At 34.8% G+C, this 23724-nt stretch overlaps 1 protein-coding gene across 1 annotated transcript in view; it reads left to right on the top strand.

Moving 5' to 3' along the window:
* Meox2 (mesenchyme homeobox 2) overlaps nt 1-23458 on the top strand; it is a 57123-nt gene extending 33665 nt beyond the window's left edge. Inside the window, exons 2-3 of the mRNA XM_051175083.1 lie at nt 13220-13392; nt 22102-23458. Coding sequence (XP_051031040.1) covers nt 13220-13392; nt 22102-22326 — 398 coding nt within the window. The 3' untranslated portion in view covers nt 22327-23458. The remainder of the gene's footprint in view (nt 1-13219; nt 13393-22101) is intronic.
* Nucleotides 23459-23724: the final 266 nt, after the last annotated feature.

The raw sequence follows: 23724 nt of genomic DNA, 5'->3' as shown, positions 1-23724 counted from the left end.
AGTTCTTAATGCTGTTCTTCACGATGGCATCAGAACCACCGCTGTGATTTTTGCTTTTTGAAAATTGATTACCTGGGCAACAGAGCAAGAAAGATGACTAGTAAGTGAGAAAACTGTCGTCAGTCTGGATACCATTATGAATAACAATTTAGTCACTTCACTCTCTCCTAAGGAAGCTCCTTACACATTATTTATCTTATTTAGTTTCTATCATTCCCAGCTGGTTACTCATAATTTGGAAGACCAGTTCTGTGTGCTAAGATTTTATTTGGCTTGTGAATGGTTATAATGCTGGGTTTCCGGGGATAGTTATAGAGATCTAGGAGCCGATGGTTTGACCCTAGGATTTTTGAGAGCTGTTTGTCCTGACTATAGCTGGATGGTTTGGAATTCTTTATGGTGAACAAATGTCAGACCACAGCTACTTCACCTGCACATAGCCAAATATGATCTCACATTAAGTGATTCCTTTATTGCATAATTAAATGATAACCAGAAAATCTGATGTGTTTTGTGTATCTGGACATGGAAATAGAATGATCTTGATGAAACAAATATGACACCCTTTTGATGATAGGGGTGAGATAGGGTTTCCTCTGTACTGTTTTGGAGCCTATCATGGAACTAGCTCTGTGGACAAGGCTGGCCTCAAACTCACAGAGATCCTCCTGCCACCCGAGTGCTGGGATTAAGAGACCCATTATTCTTTAAAGCAGTATATTTCAATGTTTAAGTTATATGCACACACACATATTCATCATATATACCCCACAAAATTAAAGTTTTTCATTTCAATTTGAAAACCAAAATATGCCAAAGAGACTCACAATAAACAAGTTTTGTTTTGATTTTTCACTCTACTTTTCAATAGGAAAGAGTAAAAATTTATGTAGTATTTGAGAGTATATGACTTGCAAAATCCACTAATTGCTTCAAACCAAATTTTTAATTACTCCTTTTGACTGGCAAACAATTTATTAAACCAGCCATTTTTTAAAAAATATACAGTAGTAAAAAAGGCTGGAAAATAAAGTTACCCTTTCCAAAATCAATTCCATTTTCAATGACAAGTGGTGCATTTGTCACTAACTAAACAGTAGATATAAAATAAAAAGTGATTCAATCATTTACAAATCTAATAAAAGTTACAGTAGCATTTTGGTTAATTAAATCTCATAAATGAATATTTAAGCTTAATGTCATTAGTAAATAGGTGTACAACATTGAATGGATACCATATGTGTGTGTGTGTGTGTGTATATATACATATACATATATATATATGTATATGTACATATGTATATGTATATATATGTCAATTTTTCTCTTTACATCAGCCACTTGTGGTTTTTATGGATGGAGAAACTTAATTTCAAGTGAATTAACAGATCTAGCAAGTGTCAACTGGGAATTTCCATCTGAAATCTATAACCTTCAAAGGGTCTTCTTTTTTCTCCATACCATTCATCCATCCTAATATGTAGATTCTGGAAACAAATGTGTGCAATTCATACTATATTAATGTTAATCATAATTTTGGTTAAATAATGTGATATTGTACAAATATTTATTGAAGTCTGATTTTTTTGTTGTTGTTGTTGTTTTGTTTTTCAAGACAGGGATTCTCTGTGTAGCCCTGGCTGTCCTGGAATTAGCTCTGTAGACCAGGCTGGCCTCAAACTTACAGAGATCAGTCTGCATTTGCCTCCCAAGTGTTAGGATTAAAGGTGTGTGCAACTAGTGGCCATCCTTAAAATGTTTTTCTACTTATTGGAAATTATGGATATAAGTAGCTGAAACAATCACACACAAGGTAAACCACATTAAGATGTGTTTCACACTAGCACATATGAGTGTGTAAGAAAGTTATATTTTAACAGAAACCACATGTCCTTCATATGTAATATATGAATGTAATATCAATTGTCTAACATATATATTTTAAACAATACATTATATATGTAGAGCAGGCAATAGTTTTATCATAGAATATGCTTGTGTTGTGCTAGGTATCAATATTCTATCAAAAATGTTACTTCAAGACATTCCAAAGATCATTATTATCCTTATACTCTTTTGCCCATGAAATGTGATAATAAAATAATCTGAGATTTTAATATCATTCTTCTTCTAGAATAGCAAACCCAGACGTATGTACACACACATATATAAATTTTTGTATGCACATGCTAAACTAAAAAAGGCTTTATTGTTTTCCATCAATCCTTTGTAAGACTACTGAAACTGCATCACTTCTCTATTCCCATACACTTGATTCTGGGGTAAACCATGGTCAAAAATATTTTTCAAAGATAATTTTATTCCTCTTTTTAGATTTTCACATTTAAGATTTTTTCTTATGCAAATGTCATTGTAATTTCTCCCAACTCTAGGTATAGGCAAGTAGGTAGAGAAAGAACTGATGAAAACAAGGATATTATTTGCATAAATTCGGTGTGACTGTGGAAGCTTGAAATCCCAGTATTCAGGACGCTGAGGCAGGAGAATACAGACTTCAAGGCAATTTTATCTTATAAAACAAGGTCAAGACCAGCATGCAATCCATAGGGAGGCTTTGTGAAAATTGAACTCCTCAGATTTTATTAATAATTATTATGTTTGTACATTCCAAGACAGCACAAATCATTTGTGTTTTACCTATAAATATTCTTTCATAATTTGTAATAAATTATAAAATGCACATGAAGTTGAAGTTGTTGATCTTGTATTTTGCAATTTTTAAAATTTACTTTTCAAATTCTGCTCTCCTTTAAGTAAAAACAGCTACATTTTAAACAAATTCAAGTTTTTATGTAGAACTGGGGACCAAACTTGTGAGGTTAGAAATGTACAGACATTCTGTCTTTGAGCTACACCATCAGCTCCCAGTTTTATTTTGTTAAAGTTTTTTTATACAATATATTTTGATCATATTTAACACTCCTACAACTCCCAGTTCTTCTACACTTTTGTGTCCACCAGCCTTTATTCTCTCTCTCTCTATTTCTTCTCTCTCTCTCTCTCTCTCTCTCTCTCTCTCTCTCTCTCTCTCTCACACACACACACACACACACACACACACACACACACACACATACATATGCTTGGAAGCCAAAACAGTAAGCAACAGAAATGAAAATCAAGAAACAAAAATCCACAACAAAAAAAACAAACATCAAAACAAGCAAAAGAACAATAAGACAAACAAAAACACCATCAAAAAAAAAAAAAAAAGAAAGAAAAGAAAAGAAAAAAGAAAAAAAGAAAGAAAAAGAAAAAGGAAAAGAAAAAAACGCCAAAACAAAGCAAAAATTTCACAAAAATACCAATGAATTCATTTTGTGTTGGCAACTCTTCCTGGTCTTCTTGGGCAAAGGGCCTGCTGTAGAATGAGGTTGATATAAGCAATCATACTCCATGGAGATTGGAGAGATATGATTTTCCCTTTCTCTGGGGGTTTCAGTTGCTGATAGCTTCTTGGTTAGGGTTGGGATCCATTGGCCATTTCCTCTTTTCATGGCTGGACTCCTATTCAGCTGTTAAAGGCTAGGTTCACTATCAGACTCATTTTTTAGAAAACAAATAGACTTAGTCATCTTATTAGACTTCTATTTGTGGAATGCAAAAACGATTTGATACACTTTATCACAGTTTGATTATGGTGCAGCTGAGTTTCCCAAAAATGGGCTTCCTTTGTTCAGTAGAGCTGTGCTTGAGAAACTACCACAGAGAATTCCATGCTACCAGCAGAAGGCAAACAAAGATAATGTTACCTGCCAGGGCCAGACTCTCAGGAAGCTTTCAATTAAATGTAATGTTCACCTTGTTAATTCCATGTACCATTTATTTTTTTGTAGATTTTTATCTTAGCATTAGGAGACACTAAAATATGTAAATGATTTATCTCACAACTCATATTTATGAACGAAATTATACATAAATATACAAATATATTTTTTTAGAAAAAGCATATTTGTAGAGTGGGCTTGTAAAAGTCATGTAATAAGTATTTCTTCATTTGATTTCTTAAGAGTATTAGTCAAACATTTTGTGTATCTTAACATTGTCCTAAATCTATATAGTTTTCTTTAGAATTTCAAAAGAAGAATCACACACACATAATCTCCAGATTCTTATATATAACAGATTTGGATTAGAGTCATCAAATGTCCTAAAAACTATTCAGAGGAAACAAAACTTCATGCCCTAATCCCACTGGACATCACATCACTGTTTTCCCTGGAGATTCCTAGCTCACTCTCCAGATTCACTTCCAGACTAGCTGAGAAAAGCACACAGATCATGTTATGACTCATCTATTTTGCAAACTAAACACTATTGTTCATTGCATGATTCCTAGACTTCCCAGGTGTTTTAATTTTTTTTTAGTTTAAAATAAATTTTTTCAACCATAAAAATGCTTTTTAGCTTGTGAGTCTATGAAATGTATTGTTTTCAATCACTATAGCTTTGATTCATTATTAGTCCTTCACTAATCGTAACTATTGACTACCCATGACTATTAAATGACTCTAAAATGTAGGTCCTGTTCCAAATGACTCACAAATTTCTTAAATTCTGTGGTAGAACTGAAGACAAAGGTAATAGTGGATTAATAGCAGTTATGTATCACAGACCATGCTTAAATTTTAACATCTATAAACATGGCATCTTGGAAGATTAATAGTTTATTTAAACAGTTTCTATATTTAGTATCATAGTTTAATAGTGCCATTTCCCAATCCATATGCACATGAGCAATTGGTGAAGTATATTATTTAGCGAGGAATTTGTGTTTGTTTTAAAACAAAATGACATCAGAGATATAAAAATACTGTGTGACTGCAGGACTGTCTTAATTCCTGAGTGTCTAGGAGCACTTCAGTCATACCTTAAGGTCCATTTCCATTATTTTTATTGAAAATAGGTTTTTTTAAACATACAATATATTGTGATTATTATATTGTGATTATGGTTTCCCCTCCCCCATGTCTTTCCAGATCCTCCCCCCATCAACATAAATTGATATTCTTTTACTGTCTCTCATAAGAATACAAACAGGTATCCTAAATATAATATAGGATGAATTAAGATAAGATAAAAACAACTCATCAGAATAAGACAAAACAAACAGAATAAAAAGCTCCAAAGAAAAGCACAAGAAACACACATAGGTTTGGAGACACACAGGTTTTCACATGCAGAAATACCATAAAATATCCAAAACCAGGAGCCATAACATTTCTGCAAAGGACATTTTCTTCTTGGAAACAGAAAGAGATAATTTATAAATTTTATCTCATATTAACAATTGTTACTTCAACCAGTATTTGTTAATTTGTTAATTTTATATAGACTTATGGTTAGTTATCACGTGCCTTTACATAGGATTAAAACATATGAAACCAACTGTCAGTCTTAAATTACTGAAAGAATGGCCCAGGAAAGTGGCACAGAATTTCTACTCTGATGTCTTGTATGAACATTTCTCCCAAGTTATTAGATGGTTATATTCTCCTAACTTACTACCTGATTATGTAAGTTAGCTTTGACAATTGCCTCCTCTTGAATAATTTTATCAGTAAACAACTATCGCTAATTGACAGGACACCTGATATGATCCCATGATATAAAACTGTTGTTACATACACATTAGTTACTCACATTTATAAACTGTATTGGTCATATCTAAAGAACATTTCACAATGTCATATCATTGATATTCTCCCTCATATAATACTTACACACTGTGGCTCACAACTCTGACTTTCTTCTTAGTGTCTATTAGCAATACATAGAAACATTTTTAGATGTCTCAATTAGAAGGTTTCTAGATATAGCCAATTAAAACAATTCCTAATCAATTGACAGTATTTGTTATATGAGTATGCTCTATTAACTATTCGTGATAAACTAGCATTGTATTTGCTGTTTCCATGAAATTCTTATAGTACTGAATATCTTGTAATTTGTCTGGCTGCATTAAAAGTAGAGGTTCCCTTGAGTTTTAGTGGGTAGTAATTAGGACTCATTAAAAACACTCTACAATGACCAAGACAGTCTGTCTATTTTCCCTTTAGTTTGAATGTTTTTGTTTCAGTGGATTTTAATCTCACCATAACCTTTTGTCCAAAAATTTCAATGGGACTGAGATTTAAAAAATTCTAGTTTTGTGTGATTTATTCCTTCATGTGGTATAACATCTGACTCTTTATAAATTTGTTCTTTTATATTTGTCATATTAATTAGGCACAGTGTGTTTCATTGTGACATCTTCATAAGTATATAATGTATTTTGATCAGATTCTTTCTTTTAGATTTAAACTTTACATTACTGACACATTATGTGGTACTTTCATATCTGAGCATGTTTAACGATATCATCATAGAGACAAATCATAAATAACTATCACTGTTTCGACTGGTTATGTAGTTGTATAAAAGTGCTTTGAAAACTAATATACAGAAGTAAAGAGCAATGCTTTTTTTGATAAACTGAAGTTCAGGTAAACCAATCAGAGCAAAACATTCTCCATAAATAAATCACGAGGAAGAAAATCCAGTAGTTTCAGAATCCAGTCTATAGCTCAGAAGCAAATCCATAATGAAAAGCCTTAAGATTAATTTCCTATAACCTAAAGAAGAAGTGAAGCAGACATAAAGAAAAATGAAAGGCTCAATGTTATTAGTCCCATAAGAATATACTAAAGTCCTTATGAAGAGTGAACAAAACAAGGGCTCAGAATCATGAAATAAACACAAGCTACACAATGAGGACATAAGCTGACTTGTAGTTATGAAAACAACTCTGGCCTGTCTCCCACACATACAAGGGGTTTAACATGTTACTAAAAGAATTGGGGCAAATGTTTCTAGATCTGCACTGCAGGTGCAGATGTCATCCTACATCATAAAAGAGCAAACTTTTTTTTTCTTCACTCTGTTGGGAGCTGCAAATCTGAAATATCACAATATTCTAGCCACTGCTGAGTCAATAATAGTCCTTAACTTATGCAAACAGCTCCCCTCTGTCCCTGTCTCACAGAAGATGCAATAATACCAGTATGGCTCCATCAGATGGCTGACATAAAGCTGGATACGGCGTGAATGGAGTTCATGGGAAGAATGCAGAATGCTCTTGCCAAATCTGTCAATGCATCTTTCTTTAAAATAGACAAGCATTGAACTCTGTCATATCATTTGGGGCAGGAACTAGGCTCTACCCCTTGTATCTAGGCTGAGAGAATATTCCTCCATAGGGGACTCGCTCCCAAAGCCCATTTGTGCACTTGGGATAAATATTGGTTCCACTGCCAGAGGCCCCATAGACTGCCCTAGCCCCCCTAACTGACACCTAAGTTCAAGGGACCTGGCTTGGTCCTATGCTGGTTCCTAGCTATCAGTTTGGAGTCAGTGAACTCCCACTTGTTCAAGTCAGCTGTTTCTGTGGGTTTCCCAGCATGGTCTTGACTCCTTTGCTCATCATCACTCTTCCATCTATACAACTAGATTCCAGGAGTTTGGCTCAGTGCTTAGCTATGAATCTCTGCTTCTATTTCCATGAGCTACTGGAGGAAGGCTGTATGATGGCATTTAAGGTAGTCATCAATCTCATCATAAGGGAAGGCCATTTGAGGTTGCCTCTTACACTATTGCTTAGATTCTTAGGTGGGAGGCCTCACCCTTTGCTATTAGCTTTTCCTTCTTCATTTATTTTCTTTCTCTCCCTCCCTCCTTTCTTCTTTCCTACCGGCTTTCTTTTCTTTCTATTATTTCACCCTGTGTCTTAACTGCTGAGTCCTGGGATTACAGGATATACCATCTTGTCTTCCTGTAACCAGAATTAATTCTTGTTTGGTTTTATTTAGACAGAATCTCATTCTTGCAATCAGACTAGAATCCAACTAGTGTTATTCCTGCTGCCTTGGCCTCTTCAGCTGTTCTGGAATTAAAGATGTGAGTCCTGACAATTAGGGAATTCCAAAGCCCGTAACTGCATGACATCTTACTCAGAAAATGCATGCTAGTGTGAAGTCTGAATTAAGTAACTTGAAATCTGTCAAGTCAAAATTCAAATCTATGCCAAATTTCAGTAAAGGTATTACATAAATATTTTGTGTCTTTAGTCTTCTGACATACTTTTTATTATTCCTAGAGTACTTTATATTCAGTGTATTTGGAATGAACAATATTAATCATAATGTTAAATTTTGTAAATGTGTCTAATTTTTTATGGATTTCACTTTGTGTTTTTGCCATGGAAAAGAACCACTGAGTAGTTTTCCTTGATATTTCAAATTGGTCAAAATTCCTTTAACTGCCATAATCTTAATATTACAGAGGAGACAGGTTGAAATCAAGAATAAATACTGCATTATAGTGCTTTCCAATGTATGCCAGGAATGCAATGAGGAGCCAAGCCAAGCCATTGCCTGCCCAGGAAAAGCAGCATGTATGAAGGGTCAGGACTTGGATGGATGGAGTTTTCTAATGCAAATTTGGAATTGCTTGTTTTCAAAGGTTTTAGACTTAATTCATTTATTGGATCTGAATAATTTATTAAATTTGTATCATTTAGGAACAGATCTTTAATATTACTTCCTTTAACTTTTCTGCTTCTGGCTTCCAGATCCCTAGGGAAACATAGTTGAGCTTGGCTTAATTCACTATTTTCTTTTGGGTATGAGAATAGATGAATTGATGTTGAAATTTTTCTGAAAATCAGAATTATTTGTCATTCTAAAATGAAAGACTTCCATTTCAGTATTTTATAGACATAATTAAAGTATAGGTTCTATACACACCATGTTTTATTATTCATCTTGCATTAAAAGGCATTCTGTACCATACATGAGCATATTGATCTTTCATATCCTTTTCTTTAAAAAAAAACTGTCTTTTGGATTCCTTTTGTACTATCACAAGTGGAATAGCTGTAAACATTAGCCAGCAATGATCCTTGGAGAGGAGTTTCACTCCCTCATAGATGCATAGATGCAGTAGACGTCTTCAATTAGCAAAGTCCTAGGAACCAAAGGTTGAGGATCTGGATCTGCCAAGGCACTGAGAATGCTAAGTTGTCCCTTCTGGTCATAAAAATACCTGAAATGAAAATTAACAGTTGTAATAGTCTATACTTGGGTAGGTTGTGGAAATGATGAGCTTGTGTGTACAGTGATAGAGAAGAAATGAAGGCATTTTCCCCCTCAACACCACCACTTGGCAGAGGATGTGGGAGGCTGGAGAAGACAGAGCTTTGCCTTAGTTGAAACAGCTGTGAAACACATGCAGGCCAATGTGAAATTTGCCAAAAGCCTCATCCAAACTTCCTACCCATTTTCAAGCAAAGAAAAGGCAGCCAGGTGATAATAGCAGGGGATTTAGGGTTAGCAAGTGATAACATTGAAAACCATTAAAAAATAATTTAAAGTCAAGATTACAAGAAATATAAGTTCAAAAGATATAGTTCTAAAAGCATTTTTTAAAAATAAAGATTGGGAACATTGTGGGTTAATAGGACAGTAGAACCATGTGTCCCACCATGAAAGCGTGAAGCAGATAAAGGGACAATGGTGTTACCTACTCAGTTGCAATTCCTCTCTAAGAACCACATAGATATTCTTTATGTTAATTTCAACTCAATGATTACTTCTGTGATTATAGACAATATAAGTGTGTGTAGCTCACTTTATTTTATTCAATGGACTTCTCTTCCTTGTAACTTTTCATTGGTATTCAGTCATTCTGTAAATTGTTTTTGGATTGAAATACTGAATGATAGCCAGATTGTTGCTTAAATCCAGTCACTGGTTATATAAACTTGCTGCTGTACATCTCTTGTCATAATGATTGTGTGTATAAGCCCAACACATGTATATATGGTGTATTTATGAAATACTCTGGCATATTTCAAATACTAGAGGAAATAGATATCAAAGAATGAAAAGCAAATACCAGTTAACAAATTTCTCTCAATGTGTATTTGTTCATTCATGCTTACTTACGGGACAGTGTGAACTGTGAGTCACTGGAACTGAACTACAAGAACCATGACTCATTCAAACTGAACGCATGAGAAAAACTTCCTGCTTTGTTGTCGGCTTCCAAAACATTGTTTTCCTACGAATAGCCACAAGCCAAGATCTCAGTGAGAATGGCTGCAAGCTAGCAAAAATACTGATCATGTGAACATGGATAGTCCAAAGAAGGACTTGAAGCTGAATATTACATGCTGTTTCTTAAGTTTAACATCTACCAAACAGCCCTCAGGACAAAAAAGTAACCACTTGGAAATTTTATTTACACTACCATGCCAGAATAGCTCAGTGTGACAACAGTATGGATGCTGTCAGATATACATACATACGTGTGTGTGTGTGTGTGTGTGTGTGTGTATGTGTGATGAACTCTAGGTTTTACTTTGATCCCGATATGTTGGCATCATGTACACATGCCTACCTGTGAGCTGTCACCTATTATAAACTTGAGTAATTCTAGTGGCATCTTAAGATGTAACTGGCCTGTATTTAACAAAGCATTCTTTGACTTGGATAGGAAAACTGATCTTCATAAACCATGGTGGGGATCCCAGTCAATATGAAAAGTAAGCAACAACTAGGAAATGTGGTCCTAAATAATGACAAGCCAAGTAAACCTATGTGACCTATTAACGTAAAAGAAATAGCCAATAGGCTAAGGTCTTAGTGAGAAACTATTGTTATTGCTGCTTTTGTGAGAAAAAAATCACACCTGGCTAGTTTAGATTTGGGTAAGTTTCAACCAAAATTGTTTGCCTTAAAATTTCCTGTCTAATGGGTTTCCATTTTGCAGTGCCTTCCTTATATTCGCTAGATTTCCTTTAGTTGGATAGAAATAAAAATAACACTAAAAATTAATTTATTATGTCTTGGCATCAACAACACCACTGCATACAAAGCAACCATGGCTTAACAGTTAATTTATCAACTGTATTGTATTTATGTAATCAAAGAACAATTAAGATACCATGTTTATATTTCAATTTAGTCATTATTATTCTTGCATCGCTTTTACCTGGGCTCATGGAAGAATTCCTTATACTGGATAGTGTATCACTAAAGTGGTTAAATAAGGATAAGGATAAACAAATAGGCCGAATAGATGTGTATTCAGGGAGAAAGAACTTACAACCTAGACAGATGAACACCAGGAAATTCAACCGGATCCTCTCCTGTCCTAGTCTTGCCTGCAAGAGGGATTTTCCTCCTCTCCCTCCGACCTCCTTCCACAGGTCACTCCGCCCATGGCTCCACCCCCAATGGGCGTGGTCAGTGCCACAGAAGGACTATCTTACTACAATTCCCCTTTTAGTCTAAAGAAAAGATTTAGGCTTAATACAAAACTATATACAAAACAGTGAATAACAAGTATGGTCTAAGAAAAGGAAAATCGAAAACAAAATGACCTACAAATCTAGTCCTAGGGTGAAGGTATAATGGAGTTTACAATAGAGTTGTCCTAAGCTGGAAAACATAAGTGTAGTACCTAATATATCTAACTAGAAAGAGAGAATAATAGTTGTGATAGTTTAATCTCATGTTCTTCTCCCCTTCCCTTCTCCTCTCCTGTTTCTCCTACCTCCCTCCCCTCTCCCTCATGCTCCCAATTTACTCATAACTTGTCTCTTTCCCCCTTCTTGAGGGTTCATATATGTCTCTCTTAGGATGCCCCTTCTCTCTTAGCTTGTGGATTGTTCTATGTCCAATATCCATATTTGAGTGAATTCCTACCAATGTTTTCTTTCTGTGTTACTTTAGTTAGGATGGTTTCTTCTAGTTCCACCCATTTGATTTCAAATTTCAAGATTTTATTTTTTTTTGCACTGAGTGGTATTCCATTATATAATGGAATACCATTGTATGATTATATAAATGTTCCACATTTTCTTTATCCATTCTTTGATTGAGGGGTATGTAGGTTGCTTCCATGTTTTGGCTATTACAAATAATGCTGCTATGAACATAGTTGAACGGATGTACTTGTGGTATGAATGTGCATCCTTTAGGTATATGCATAAGAGTGAAATTGTTGGAACTTGTGGTAGATTGATTACCATTTTCCTGAGAAACCATCACACTTATTTCCAAAGTGCTATACAAGTTTTCATTCCCACCAGCAATGGAGTACTCCTTTCCCTATAATGAGTTTGATGACTACCTTAAATGCCATCATATAACCTTCATCCAATAGCTCATGGAAGCAGAAGTAGAGGTTCACAGCTCAGTACTGAGCTGAACTCCCGGAATCCAGTTGTAGAGAGAGAGGAGTGATGATGCTAGGAAAACCCACAGAAACAGCTGACCTGAGCACTGGGAGCTCACTGCCTCCAGACTGATAGCTAGGAAACCTGCATAGATTGAACCAGGCACCCTTGAAAGTGGGTATCAGTTGGGGAGCTTGGGCAATCTATGTGGCACTAGCAATGGAACTGGTATTTTATACCTAGTGCATGAACTGGCTTTTTGGAGCTGATTCCCTATGGAGGGATACTCTCTCTGCCTAGAAACATGGGGGGAGGACTTTGGTCGTACCTCAAATGATGTGACAGAATTTGATGATCTCCCATGGTAGGCCTCATTCTCTCTGAGGAGTAGATGAGGGTGGGATGGGGAGACAGTAGGGGAAATGGGAGAACATGAGGGAGAGGGAGCAGAGACTGGTATATGAAATAATATTGCTTTTAATTAAAAAATAATTTTAAAAAAGAATAACAAGCACTATTAATCACTAAATCCATTGGGGTTTATATCTCCATACCCATGGGCTTGAAGTTGATACCCAGTCACTAAGCTATTTGTTTCATAAAATAAACATATACACAATTATTACTTCTTTGAGAATACCATTTTCATTTATACTTAGACCTTATGTACACTGAGCAAGACAAAATTTTATTTTTACAGTTGTTTTCTGATGAGTTTATTTTATTGTCACAGTATAATTTTAGAAATTAAAGATTATGTTTGTATTTTACAGATGTATAAAGAACATCCTAAATTAAGTCAGAATGAGAGAAGGAAACCCTAGCTTAACCTGTGGACATGAAATTAGTCTTATTGTCTTAGCTCATCTCTGTCTAGCAAAGCACTTGAAGAAGTAGTTATTCAATAACTGTGCATGGTATGATTGAATGCATTTGCATGACTGTGTTAACACCAACTTTCTTGCGACTTCCCCCCAGATTCGCAGGAAGGAAATTACAAGTCAGAAGTGAACAGCAAGCCTAGAAAAGAAAGGACAGCTTTTACCAAAGAGCAAATCAGAGAACTCGAAGCAGAATTTGCCCATCATAATTATTTGACCAGACTGAGAAGATATGAGATAGCAGTGAATCTAGATCTAACCGAAAGACAGGTAAAGTGGGAATTTTAGTTGTATGACCTTGTATATTTATATTATTATATTTGCAATCTTCTTTTACTATTTTTGAATAATCTGGATTTATAATTTGCAAATGCCAATTAAAAGTCTCTATTATTTGGTGATTAACCTTTTATTCAGCAAAAATTAAAACTTAAAAATCAAATGATATTTGAATGAAAGGTATGTTTATTGAGTTTTAATAATGAATGCTTTGTGATGATAATATTCTTCTGTTTGTTTTAAAAACATGGTTTGTTTTCAATAATGTGGGTAAATGGTGAAATACTTCCTGTGTTTATATTTAGGCTCTCCTCTGGTGTAATAAAAGGTTACTTGTCTCTACAGGTCATGCCATATTGCAATAAAACATTAACTTTTAAAGCTAAAGCATAAAATGAAATGAAATATCAATAGCTTATTTTCTACAAATCTAGCACTCTGAATAGTCATTCGCAGTCCTTAGAATCTTAACACGTGGTGCTGTTGGTAACCACAGGAGGTGATAAAGAATTGGCAGTTCCCTGACCTCGAGATATTTTCACCTGGAAATGACTCATATTCCCTCCATTTAATTTCACATGTTTTGAAATGATCAAGGGTGTGTAGCACAGAAGCAAGAAAGCTGGGTAATCTTCGGCATTAAGTACACACAGACCATTGATAAATACTTATTCTCTATGAGTCAAAATACTGCAAAATTGTGTTTATTCTAGAAATTCAACAGTCTACTCAAAGAATGTTTTGAAAGTATTAATGATTCATGTGTCCAATTAATGATAACTAAATAATATATTTAAATCAATTGCTTTACAGACTCCTTTATCGGGGTTTGTTTTGATGGAAAATAACTTGTTCTGTTACCACTCAGAGAGTATGCCCTGTATTTATTCATATTTACTTTAGCAGAACCCAGCATTCAGATGGTTAACAGTCTTGCTAGTTAGAAAAACATTCCTGAAAGGCAAATGCAAACATGTTTATGGACAATGCAATTATAGCAGGCACTATTAAGGCAAGGACTTTACTTCCTCTCTCACTGTTCCTTCCTACTCCAGGGGTCTCATAGGGACCAGGGAAATACCAACAGGGTGTGGACAAATCATGAATGACTATCATACATTTTGATAGCAACTGATTTTATCTAGTTTCTTAAAGCATATTCTTTTTGCTGAGTTTTAGAGTTCAGCTTCTGTGTGTTATTTCTGGTTAGAGAAAATATACAAAAGGACACTTTTATGTGGTTTTATTTATTGGCAGTTTTTATCTTATTAAATATTATGACTAGTTCCTGAGTTCTCGAGTACCACATTTTCTTCCTCTGAATCACACACAAAGTTCCCTATGTGAATGTGTAGCAATTGACACTTCTGAAGTCAGGAACTAAAATCTACATCATTAGATAACTCATATATTTTAATATGTTTATCTGGAAACAGAGAAGTAAAGAAGGGGAAAAGTTACCGTGAACTGCAGCAAAGATCCCCATGTTTTAGAAATGTGAAGAAAATTGGCAACTAGAGTTGACCCCCCATCTACACAATGATTGGTGGAGTTCTAAGTTCTCACAAATAGCAAAGGCAAGAGCCTATCCTTATTCACATAGTGATAGTCCAAAACTTGGTCAGAGAAAACAAGCTTCATATTTGTCTAAAAACAATTGGATGTTAGAAAAGGTTCTGTAAACTGATGAAAATGTTGAAGGTATTTTATATATTTATTCTTTCTTCCTAACTGACTTGATATATTGAATTATATATATATATATATATATATATATATATATATATGTCACTTCAATTTTAAGTCAGCTTGGCTTTTTTGTGTAATTATACATCCCAAATATTAGTGGTTTCAAACAATGGCCAAAATTAAGTTGATTTAGAATTTTGTGGGTCTGGGCTTTGGAATGGTTTTCCCCAGCCTTCTCTTCATGCATTCCAGAACTGTAGTCTTTGACCCAGTGACTAAGTGCTGCCGGAAACTATTATGAGAAAGTAGATCTTTTAATAGTTTTATTTCTAATCAATTGAGCTGGGATTCTTCAGAGTGGGGAAATTGTTCTAAGGAACACTGAAGAAAAAACAAACAAACAAACAAACAAAAAAAAAACAGTCTTGACCTGTAAGGGATCATTAAGCTTTTGTTTATCCCATATATTCCAATGTTCCCATTCAAATTGAACCATCCACCAAGCTCAGTGTCAAGAAAAGAATCATTAGAAGTCTTGCTAAAGTAAGCTAGCAATAGTCTTATAGGAAAAACAGAAAATAAAATAAACAAACAACCAGCAAATGGACAATTATTTGATGCTTGCATTCTCAAATAATTGAAAACTTGGGACAGCATAAGTTCTTCCCCATTTTGAAAATCTCTTCTAGCAGATGCAAGTTAACTGGAAGCATAATATGTTCATTAGAAAATAAATACTTAATCTAGCTAAATCTCTAGAGGAACACTGTCAATAAATGCCAAATTTAAGATGCAAAAATGATGAAGGAATATCTGGGATTGACCACTTAAAGGTTTGTTTTCTTAGAGTAGCAAAAACATTCTTTGGGTTGTAAATAGAAGCAAATGTGTTTTCTCATTCTCAGATTTATTCACCCTAGTTGAAATAAAAGCTTTTTCAGCAGACACTGAACAAGACAGTTACATGGTGGGGGCTTCCTATTCACTGGCATGTTGGATACAACCATTGGTAGCACAGATATTTGTTGATCTGGATTTTAGAAAGAAAATCCTGTCAAAATAAGCTAGAGAATCCATGCTGTGGTTCACAGGACAGGAAAACTGTACACATGTTAACCATGGCAAAGGCTGCTGAAATTAACCGTAGATTAGCAATGGAACACTCTGAGTTGTACCAAATGTGAACTTTATTCTTATACATTAATGTTCATGTAGTTTCTTGAATTGCAAATTTTAAAATTTTATTTTCATTGCATATGATGGACTTATTGCACTGAATTCATCAGAATAAAACATTTCGTGATTAAATAATCACATTCCCTTTTCTTGGGAATCTAAAGGCATATTTCTCTGAAGTGTTGGGAACTCATTCCCAGTGAAACATTTTTGGTTGTTAATTTTTGGAGGTTAGACTTTTTAACATCGCAGCTGTAGACTCATAAAATACCTTTAAAATTCACATTCTTTAAAATGGGATGGAGTTTCTCTCAGTTCACTTGGGCATCTACAGCAAAACACAATTAGAGCAGATTTCCCAAAGAATCTAAATTTATTCCTTGCCATTTGAGATGGTTAGAAACCCAGGATCAGGGCTTGTTCTGCAAAGGGGCTGTGTTCATATAGACAGCCTTCAGTTTCTTGCTCTATGTGGCTAAGGGCTAGCCAGCTCTCTAAGTTACCTCTGCCATGATATTCATCTGAGTAATGAGAAATTTACCTTTATGGGTTAATTTTTCAGAGACTCGCTTGTACAACATCATCTTGAACAGAAGATTACTACACAAGAATTGGTAAAGAGCAATTGCTCAGGCTACAACATAAACATTTATCACTACAATCCACATCTTGACCTTATATTCTCACAAAACATGTTTGTGTAGTTTCTGTATTTGTTTTAATTATACCTCCACATTCTCTTAATTTCTTTCTGAATGAATTAGTTTTAAATATTTTAAAATAAAATAAAATTTAGAAATGTAGCTAAAATTTGTATGCTAAAAACATTAAATCTAACCATACAATGTTTGATTTTATCCTAATTTAATAGCATTTCTCAAATCTAAATATTTTTCTTAATTGTGATAAAAACTGTAATAGGCAAGTACAGATAAATACTTAACTATAAAAAGGCAAGTGAAAGTGTAATCATTTAGAGTCAGAGAATAATCATTTCTACAACTCATTATGTAGTCATATGAATCTTCACTGTGCTTTAATGTTGTTTTTTCTGTTGTTTCCTAGAAAATGTGTGCTTGTATAGTAGAGTAATTGATTTTGCTGTAATTATGTAATTGGTCAGTATATGAGCCACATGTTATAGCAAAACACACTGATGTTTTTATAAAGATTTTCAACAATGCTTAGGTATTCCTTTAGACATTCTTAGATAAGATATGTTATATTCTTAAACTTCCCTCAGAAAGTTACTTTCGCAAATCCTACCTGAGGAGCAGTCATAAAATTTCCTAAATGATTTGCATGTTCACAAACACACACACACACACATACACACACACACACACACACACACACACACACAAATACATGTGTCTTCCATAAAGAAATATAAAAGGACTCTATAAGCCCATAGATATAGATTCTGCAGTTACCTTTCAATTTCCTTTTGTAAGAAAGTAAGGGCCTCCTTTGCAAAGTGATTCTATTTGTCAAATAGTTATTACATAAAATTATTTTATACTATATGAGAATGGAAACCCTAGAATAACGCTGCATTTCTGTTTTATAATACCAGTTTGTAGGACAATAATAAATGCAGTAATCTTCCCACTTCTCATTTATAGGTGGCAGTTCCTGGTATAATCTTGAGTCCTCAGCAAAACCAACAGTGGCAGGTCTATTTGGGATAATTTACAAAGATTTCCTCTGTCAAAAGAATGTTAAGCTGTACAAACTTGTTCTGGCTTTTTGTCTCTATCCCGTATAGATAGAACAATCTCCTACCAGACATTTACAATTTTTGTAGTGGAAAGAAGGAAGAATGTAGCAGTAGGTAGGAATGACCTAAAGGACTAGAAAATAGGATGTCTTTTAAGAGAATAGGCTAGTAAACATAGGAGTAGAAGATAGTTCTACTTTACAGAGCTGAACAGGAATTCAGTTATGAAGTCTTGTAAACAAGCTTGAGTCAACACATTGAAGTCATGACATATTTGCCTACTTGGATGAGGCTCCATTAGTGGAAATGAGAGACATTAGATTTTCTTTGTTACTCCTACCTCAATAAATAGCCTAATGCCAAGTATTTTCAAAATATCCATCCCTTTTTATTAATGTAAGAGAAAATTATTTTTTGCAGTAAATATACAGTATTTATTCCTTTACTTTGCATTTTTACATATAATTGACCCTCTGTAGATCTTTATGAATGAGTTTAACTATTTGGTAAGCTATTTCCATGAGCAGAAAAATGATCAAATATAGGATTACCTGCATAGTTAGTAAGTGTGGAATACCCTTCCTTTCATTCAAGCAATATGTAAGTAATTTAGTGTAAAAAGAATGACCAATGTTTTTATGGCATGCCAGATACTTTGAAAGGCCAGACATGATTTAACTTCAACTAGAACGGGGATTCAGAATCTGTAGATCACTACCCTGTTTTCCCACTGCTGGGAATAAGGTTGTGCAGCACTGTACTCGACTTCATTTTATTTCTTTATCCCCAGGAATGTTTAAAATAAAAATACTGTAGGCACTAGGCCTTGAACACACATACACACAGAGAGGGGGGACATGGATAAGGAAGAAGAAAAAGAGAAAATTATGAATTTGCAGTTCATTTGTTTGAATTCCAAGGTTATGCAGAGAGCCCCAGTCTACATTATATGAGACAGGTGTTAGTATTCAGGCCTCTTCTTGGGATTCTGACAGGACATGCACGGGTACTCATAAATGTCGTTATCGGGTAAGGACTTTTAAGGTAGCTTCTCCACTATTGCTAAGATTGTTAGTTGGGATCACCCTTGTAGATCTCTGAGCATTTGCCTAGTGCCAGGTTTCTCTTAAAGCCTATAATGACTCACTCTTGTGGTTTCTCTCTCTCTCTCTCTCTCTCTCTCTCTCTCTCTCTCTCTTTTTTTTTTTTTTTTTTTTTTTTTTTTTTTTTTGCTGCTCTCCTCTATTCTTTCCCTGACTCAATTTTCTTGCTCCTTCATGCCCACCTTTCTACTTTTCTTCCTTCTAACTCCTTCTCCCCTTCCTCCATGCTCCCAATTTGCTTGGATAGCTTGTCCCTTTCCCCTTCTCCAGGGGACCATGTATGTCTCTTTTAGCATCCTCTTTTTTTTTCCCTAGCTTTTCTGGTGGTGTGGGCTGTAGGCTGGTAATTCTTTGCTCTCTAGAAGAAACCATCCTGAGTGAGGTAACTCAGTCACAAAAGGACAAACACGGTATGTAGTCACTCATATATGGTTTTTAGACTAGAGCAAAGGGTATGTTTTGATCACAGTTGCTTCTTTACTTTATTCAGGTACACTTTCCAGGTAACCCCCCCTACACACACACACACACACACACACACACAACTTTGTGTCCTTTTAAACACAAACCAAAACCAAAAGTATCATGTCTAAATATTATTAGATATATAGACTTCCACTGGAACCTAACTAACTTATCAGGAGCCATACTCTTAGAAAAAAAACTGATTTCCTCTCCCAGAGCTATCAATTGCCAATAACTCCACAAGTAGGCTAGGGTTTCACGCCCAACTCTACTTTTCATGCTGGTATTTGATCTGACTTGGACTTGCATAGGTCTTGTTCATGCTGTCAAAACCATTTTGAGTTTATGTGAGTAACTGTTCTGCTGTGCTTGGAGGACACTGTTTCCTTGTAGTCATACACCATGTCTGGCTCTTAAACAAGTTCTCTCTACCCTTTGGGAAGGGCCTCTGAACCATGTTAAAAGGGAGTGCATCATAAATATTTCATTTAGAGCTAGAATTCTTTAATTTATTATTTTCTTTACGTTGGCTTATTTGGGGTTTCAGAGTTAATCACTATTCACCTAACACAGACATTTCTATGATGAGAGTTGAGAAATGTATTGATCTATGGGTATAAGAAAAAGAAAAAGGAGGCAGTCCTGGAAACTAATGAGTCCCAAGATTACATTATGACATTATGTACCTTTTTTTCTTTTATATAATGTGACTTTTACTTAAGTTACATAACCTTAGTTTCAAATCCTCACTACAAAATTAAAATAATATTAGTAAAACAGAAAAATATATTAAATAGTGCACAAATAGGACTACAGTCAGCTGTCCATTCCTTGTAGCTACCTGATAAAAGGCAAGTGTTGATCATTTGGTTTGTGAGTTGTAATAGTATGTGAACATATATCAATGACTTTTAAATCAAAAACTTTTATTGCTATAATTTGTGAGTCTGTATTCTTAAACGGATTAATATTACATGTGTAATATATGAGATATGATTCCCATTAATACTTAAAATGACACAAATGAAAGTCTAGAGGTAAGATATGTCTAATAATTCACTGTGCAAACAATTGAAAATAGACCACTACTTCAGTGTGTAATATTCAAATGTCTTTGAAACCTGAACACACTTCTCATAATTTCCCATTAACACTGTATTAGTATAAATTCAGAATGTGACATATGTTCAAAATGGTTTGGATACATAAGAGTCAGGTATTTTTTTCAGATATGAAAATATGTTTTCGTCAGAGGTATAGGAGTTTAGTGAAGGTATAACACTTAGCATGAGTTGTTAGAGGAAAGGTAGTCATGGGAAATGGATGAGCTACAAAATGCAAAGAAGAACTATAAAGTAATTGAATGCAAACCAGGAAATAATACCTAAAACAAGAAACAAAGGAATAATAAACATGATAGTTTACTGTAGTGAAGATTTTTCTAAAGGCAAAAAAAAAAAAAAAAAAAGATTATAATAAGTAGTCATTTATTAGGAAAAATAATACAAACAAATCTAAATCTTGGTAAAAATGCTAATAAGCATGAAATCATGACTGAGCCAATGAGGAAGCTAACCTAGGGGAGCTTTCTGCCATTGTACAGAGAACCATCACATTTTCTTTAGCCCTTCCATGAACTGTCTCATTGTCCACCCAGAGATGTCACATGGTAAGTGCTGAAAGTTTTACATTGTGGCCGCCTCTTTTAGCCACTGTTAGGTGGTTCTTGCAAACTAGATGCTAAAGAAGGCAAGGCCACAAAGTGGGCATGTAAAGAAGATCCAATTCCTATAGAGCATTGGGACAGCAAATATACAGCAATTATGCCCACAGACAGTCCCTAAATTGGAAACGGCGGGCTTAAGACTTTTCTTCATTTAAGTTTTATTGCGACATTATTCCATAAAAATCAAGAAGCCTTCCTGATCAATCATCTTCTCCTTCCTCTCCCTTTCTCTCCTCCTCTTTCTTTTACCCTCTTCCCCCTTACCATGTGCTCCCAATTTACTTCAGAGATCTTGTCTCTTTTACCGAGGGAAATTACATTTTTTTTTCCATTGATGGGAATGAGTTTACTGATGTATATTGCCATCACAAGTCAGGATATTTGTAATGAATAACACCCTGTTAGGGGTAGATTTATCACCAGATAAATTAATACAAATAAAATAATACAGATAAAATAATACAAATAAATTAATACAAATACAAAAAAGAACATGAGAGCATGGATAAACATAGGGCAGAGACATGTATTTATATATGTAAAAAAAAGATGAATATAATGTGTTCATTGGTTCCTAGTCTTCTGTTCAGTGCTTGCAAACACGTTTCTCCACCTACTTCTATCTATTTTTCATGTGTTAGAATTTACGAAGATTCCCTGTAAGGACTGTCTAAGCATGTTTAATTTTCATGTGCACGCAACCTGATTCAGTGCAATGCTGCATGGTTTCTGTAATCACTACATCATGACATCTGCGTGCAGGCCCTTGAGGATCTAGGTTTCATTGCCTTCGTTGACTTTTTCATTCCCTTTTCCTCCAGGTGAAAGTGTGGTTCCAGAACAGGAGAATGAAGTGGAAGCGTGTCAAAGGAGGACAACAAGGAGCTGCAGCTCGAGAAAAGGAACTGGTCAATGTGAAAAAGGGAACACTTCTCCCATCAGAGCTCTCCGGTATTGGTGCCGCTACACTCCAGCAGACAGGGGACTCACTAGCAAATGATGACAGTCGCGATAGTGACCACAGCTCAGAGCATGCACACTTATGATACGTACAGAGATCAGCTCCATTCTCAGGAAAGCATCGTTGTGATGTCAAGCCTTACCCAACATCGTTTACATGGCAGATGACTGTGGCAGTGTTGCTTAATGTAATTAAATGCAGGCATCTCAAGTCTTGTTTCTCATGATTGAAAGAAGGTTTACACTAAGTGCCTCTTATTGAAGATGCTTCCTCAGTGAAATTGGAGAAAGCAAACGTATTCAAAATACCATTTGTACTATATATGACAGAGAGGGAAATGAGTGTTTGCTTTGGCTTTCACTGAAAATTAAATGCTACCAAGAGCAAACTTGGTAGGAAGTTTTATCAAGATGTCTCCAGAGTGAAGATGTTAAAAGTAAAAATGGTTTGAACTTTCCAGTTGTCGTGTGTGTGACACTGGGCAGGTATTTGCTTTTGCTTGCACTGAAAATTAAACTGCTATCAAGTTAACATGAAATAGTTTATCCTGAACAGCCACAGTGCCTGAAATCACCAAGTGGATAGAAAATGTACTCAAACTCTGTATATACTAGCCCTAAATCACTTTTCTGTCTTCACTAATTTTAGCAAATGCATTCATATAGCTGATGAATATAGGCTCTCCCATTGACAACCACAGCCAGCTTTTTGTATTTTTATACATTTTTGTCAGTCAGAGACAATGAGTATGTGCTTACTTGTGTTCAATAGAGAAAGTGAAGTAGAGTCTGGAAGGACATATTCTTGTACAACAGACAAAACAAATCTTCTGTTGCATTTACTATCAACTGCTGCTGATACGTTATAGAACATACCCAGCCCCTCAAGCATTCCTCTCATATAGCTTGGAAAACCTTAGGATCATAGGCAAATCATTTACCTTGCAGAAAGAGTCTTGCGTGCCAAATGTCTAGTTTTATATCTTTAAATTGTTAGTGTTTATGGATATGATTCAATTAACAGGGAAATATTTCTGCCTCGTTGTTTATATCAAACCAAGTGCCAAACCAAGATAATTCTTCAAGAGAATAGATGATAAATTCTGGATGTCTAAAAATTAAACTCAGCAAAATATGGTATTTTTCATATGCTCTATATTCATGCAAAAACAAGTCTTTGTATTTTGTAAAAAAAATAAAATATTGAATAAATGTCCCTTCAAATAATTATTGTCTTCCTATTGTGACTTCTTGGTTTGAATAGATTTATCTATTTATCTGAAACCAAGGCTGGTCTGGAACTCTTTAGGTAGTCCAGCCTTATTGTGGTGTCACAAAAATCTTTGCGTCACTCACCATCTAGGTGCTGGAATTATAGGCTGGAACTACCATGACATGTTAGTAGATTTTTAAAGTATATACTTAAATTACTTAAATTTTCCATAATTTTTTGCTTCTGTATAAATATAAATGGTTATTCTATA

Source organism: Phodopus roborovskii, unplaced genomic scaffold (genome assembly GCF_943737965.1).
Source record: "Phodopus roborovskii unplaced genomic scaffold, PHOROB, whole genome shotgun sequence".
Lineage (NCBI taxonomy): Eukaryota > Metazoa > Chordata > Mammalia > Rodentia > Cricetidae > Phodopus > Phodopus roborovskii.
The sequence above is the reverse complement of the archived record's forward strand: the minus strand, read 5'-3'. Positions and strand labels throughout refer to the sequence as shown.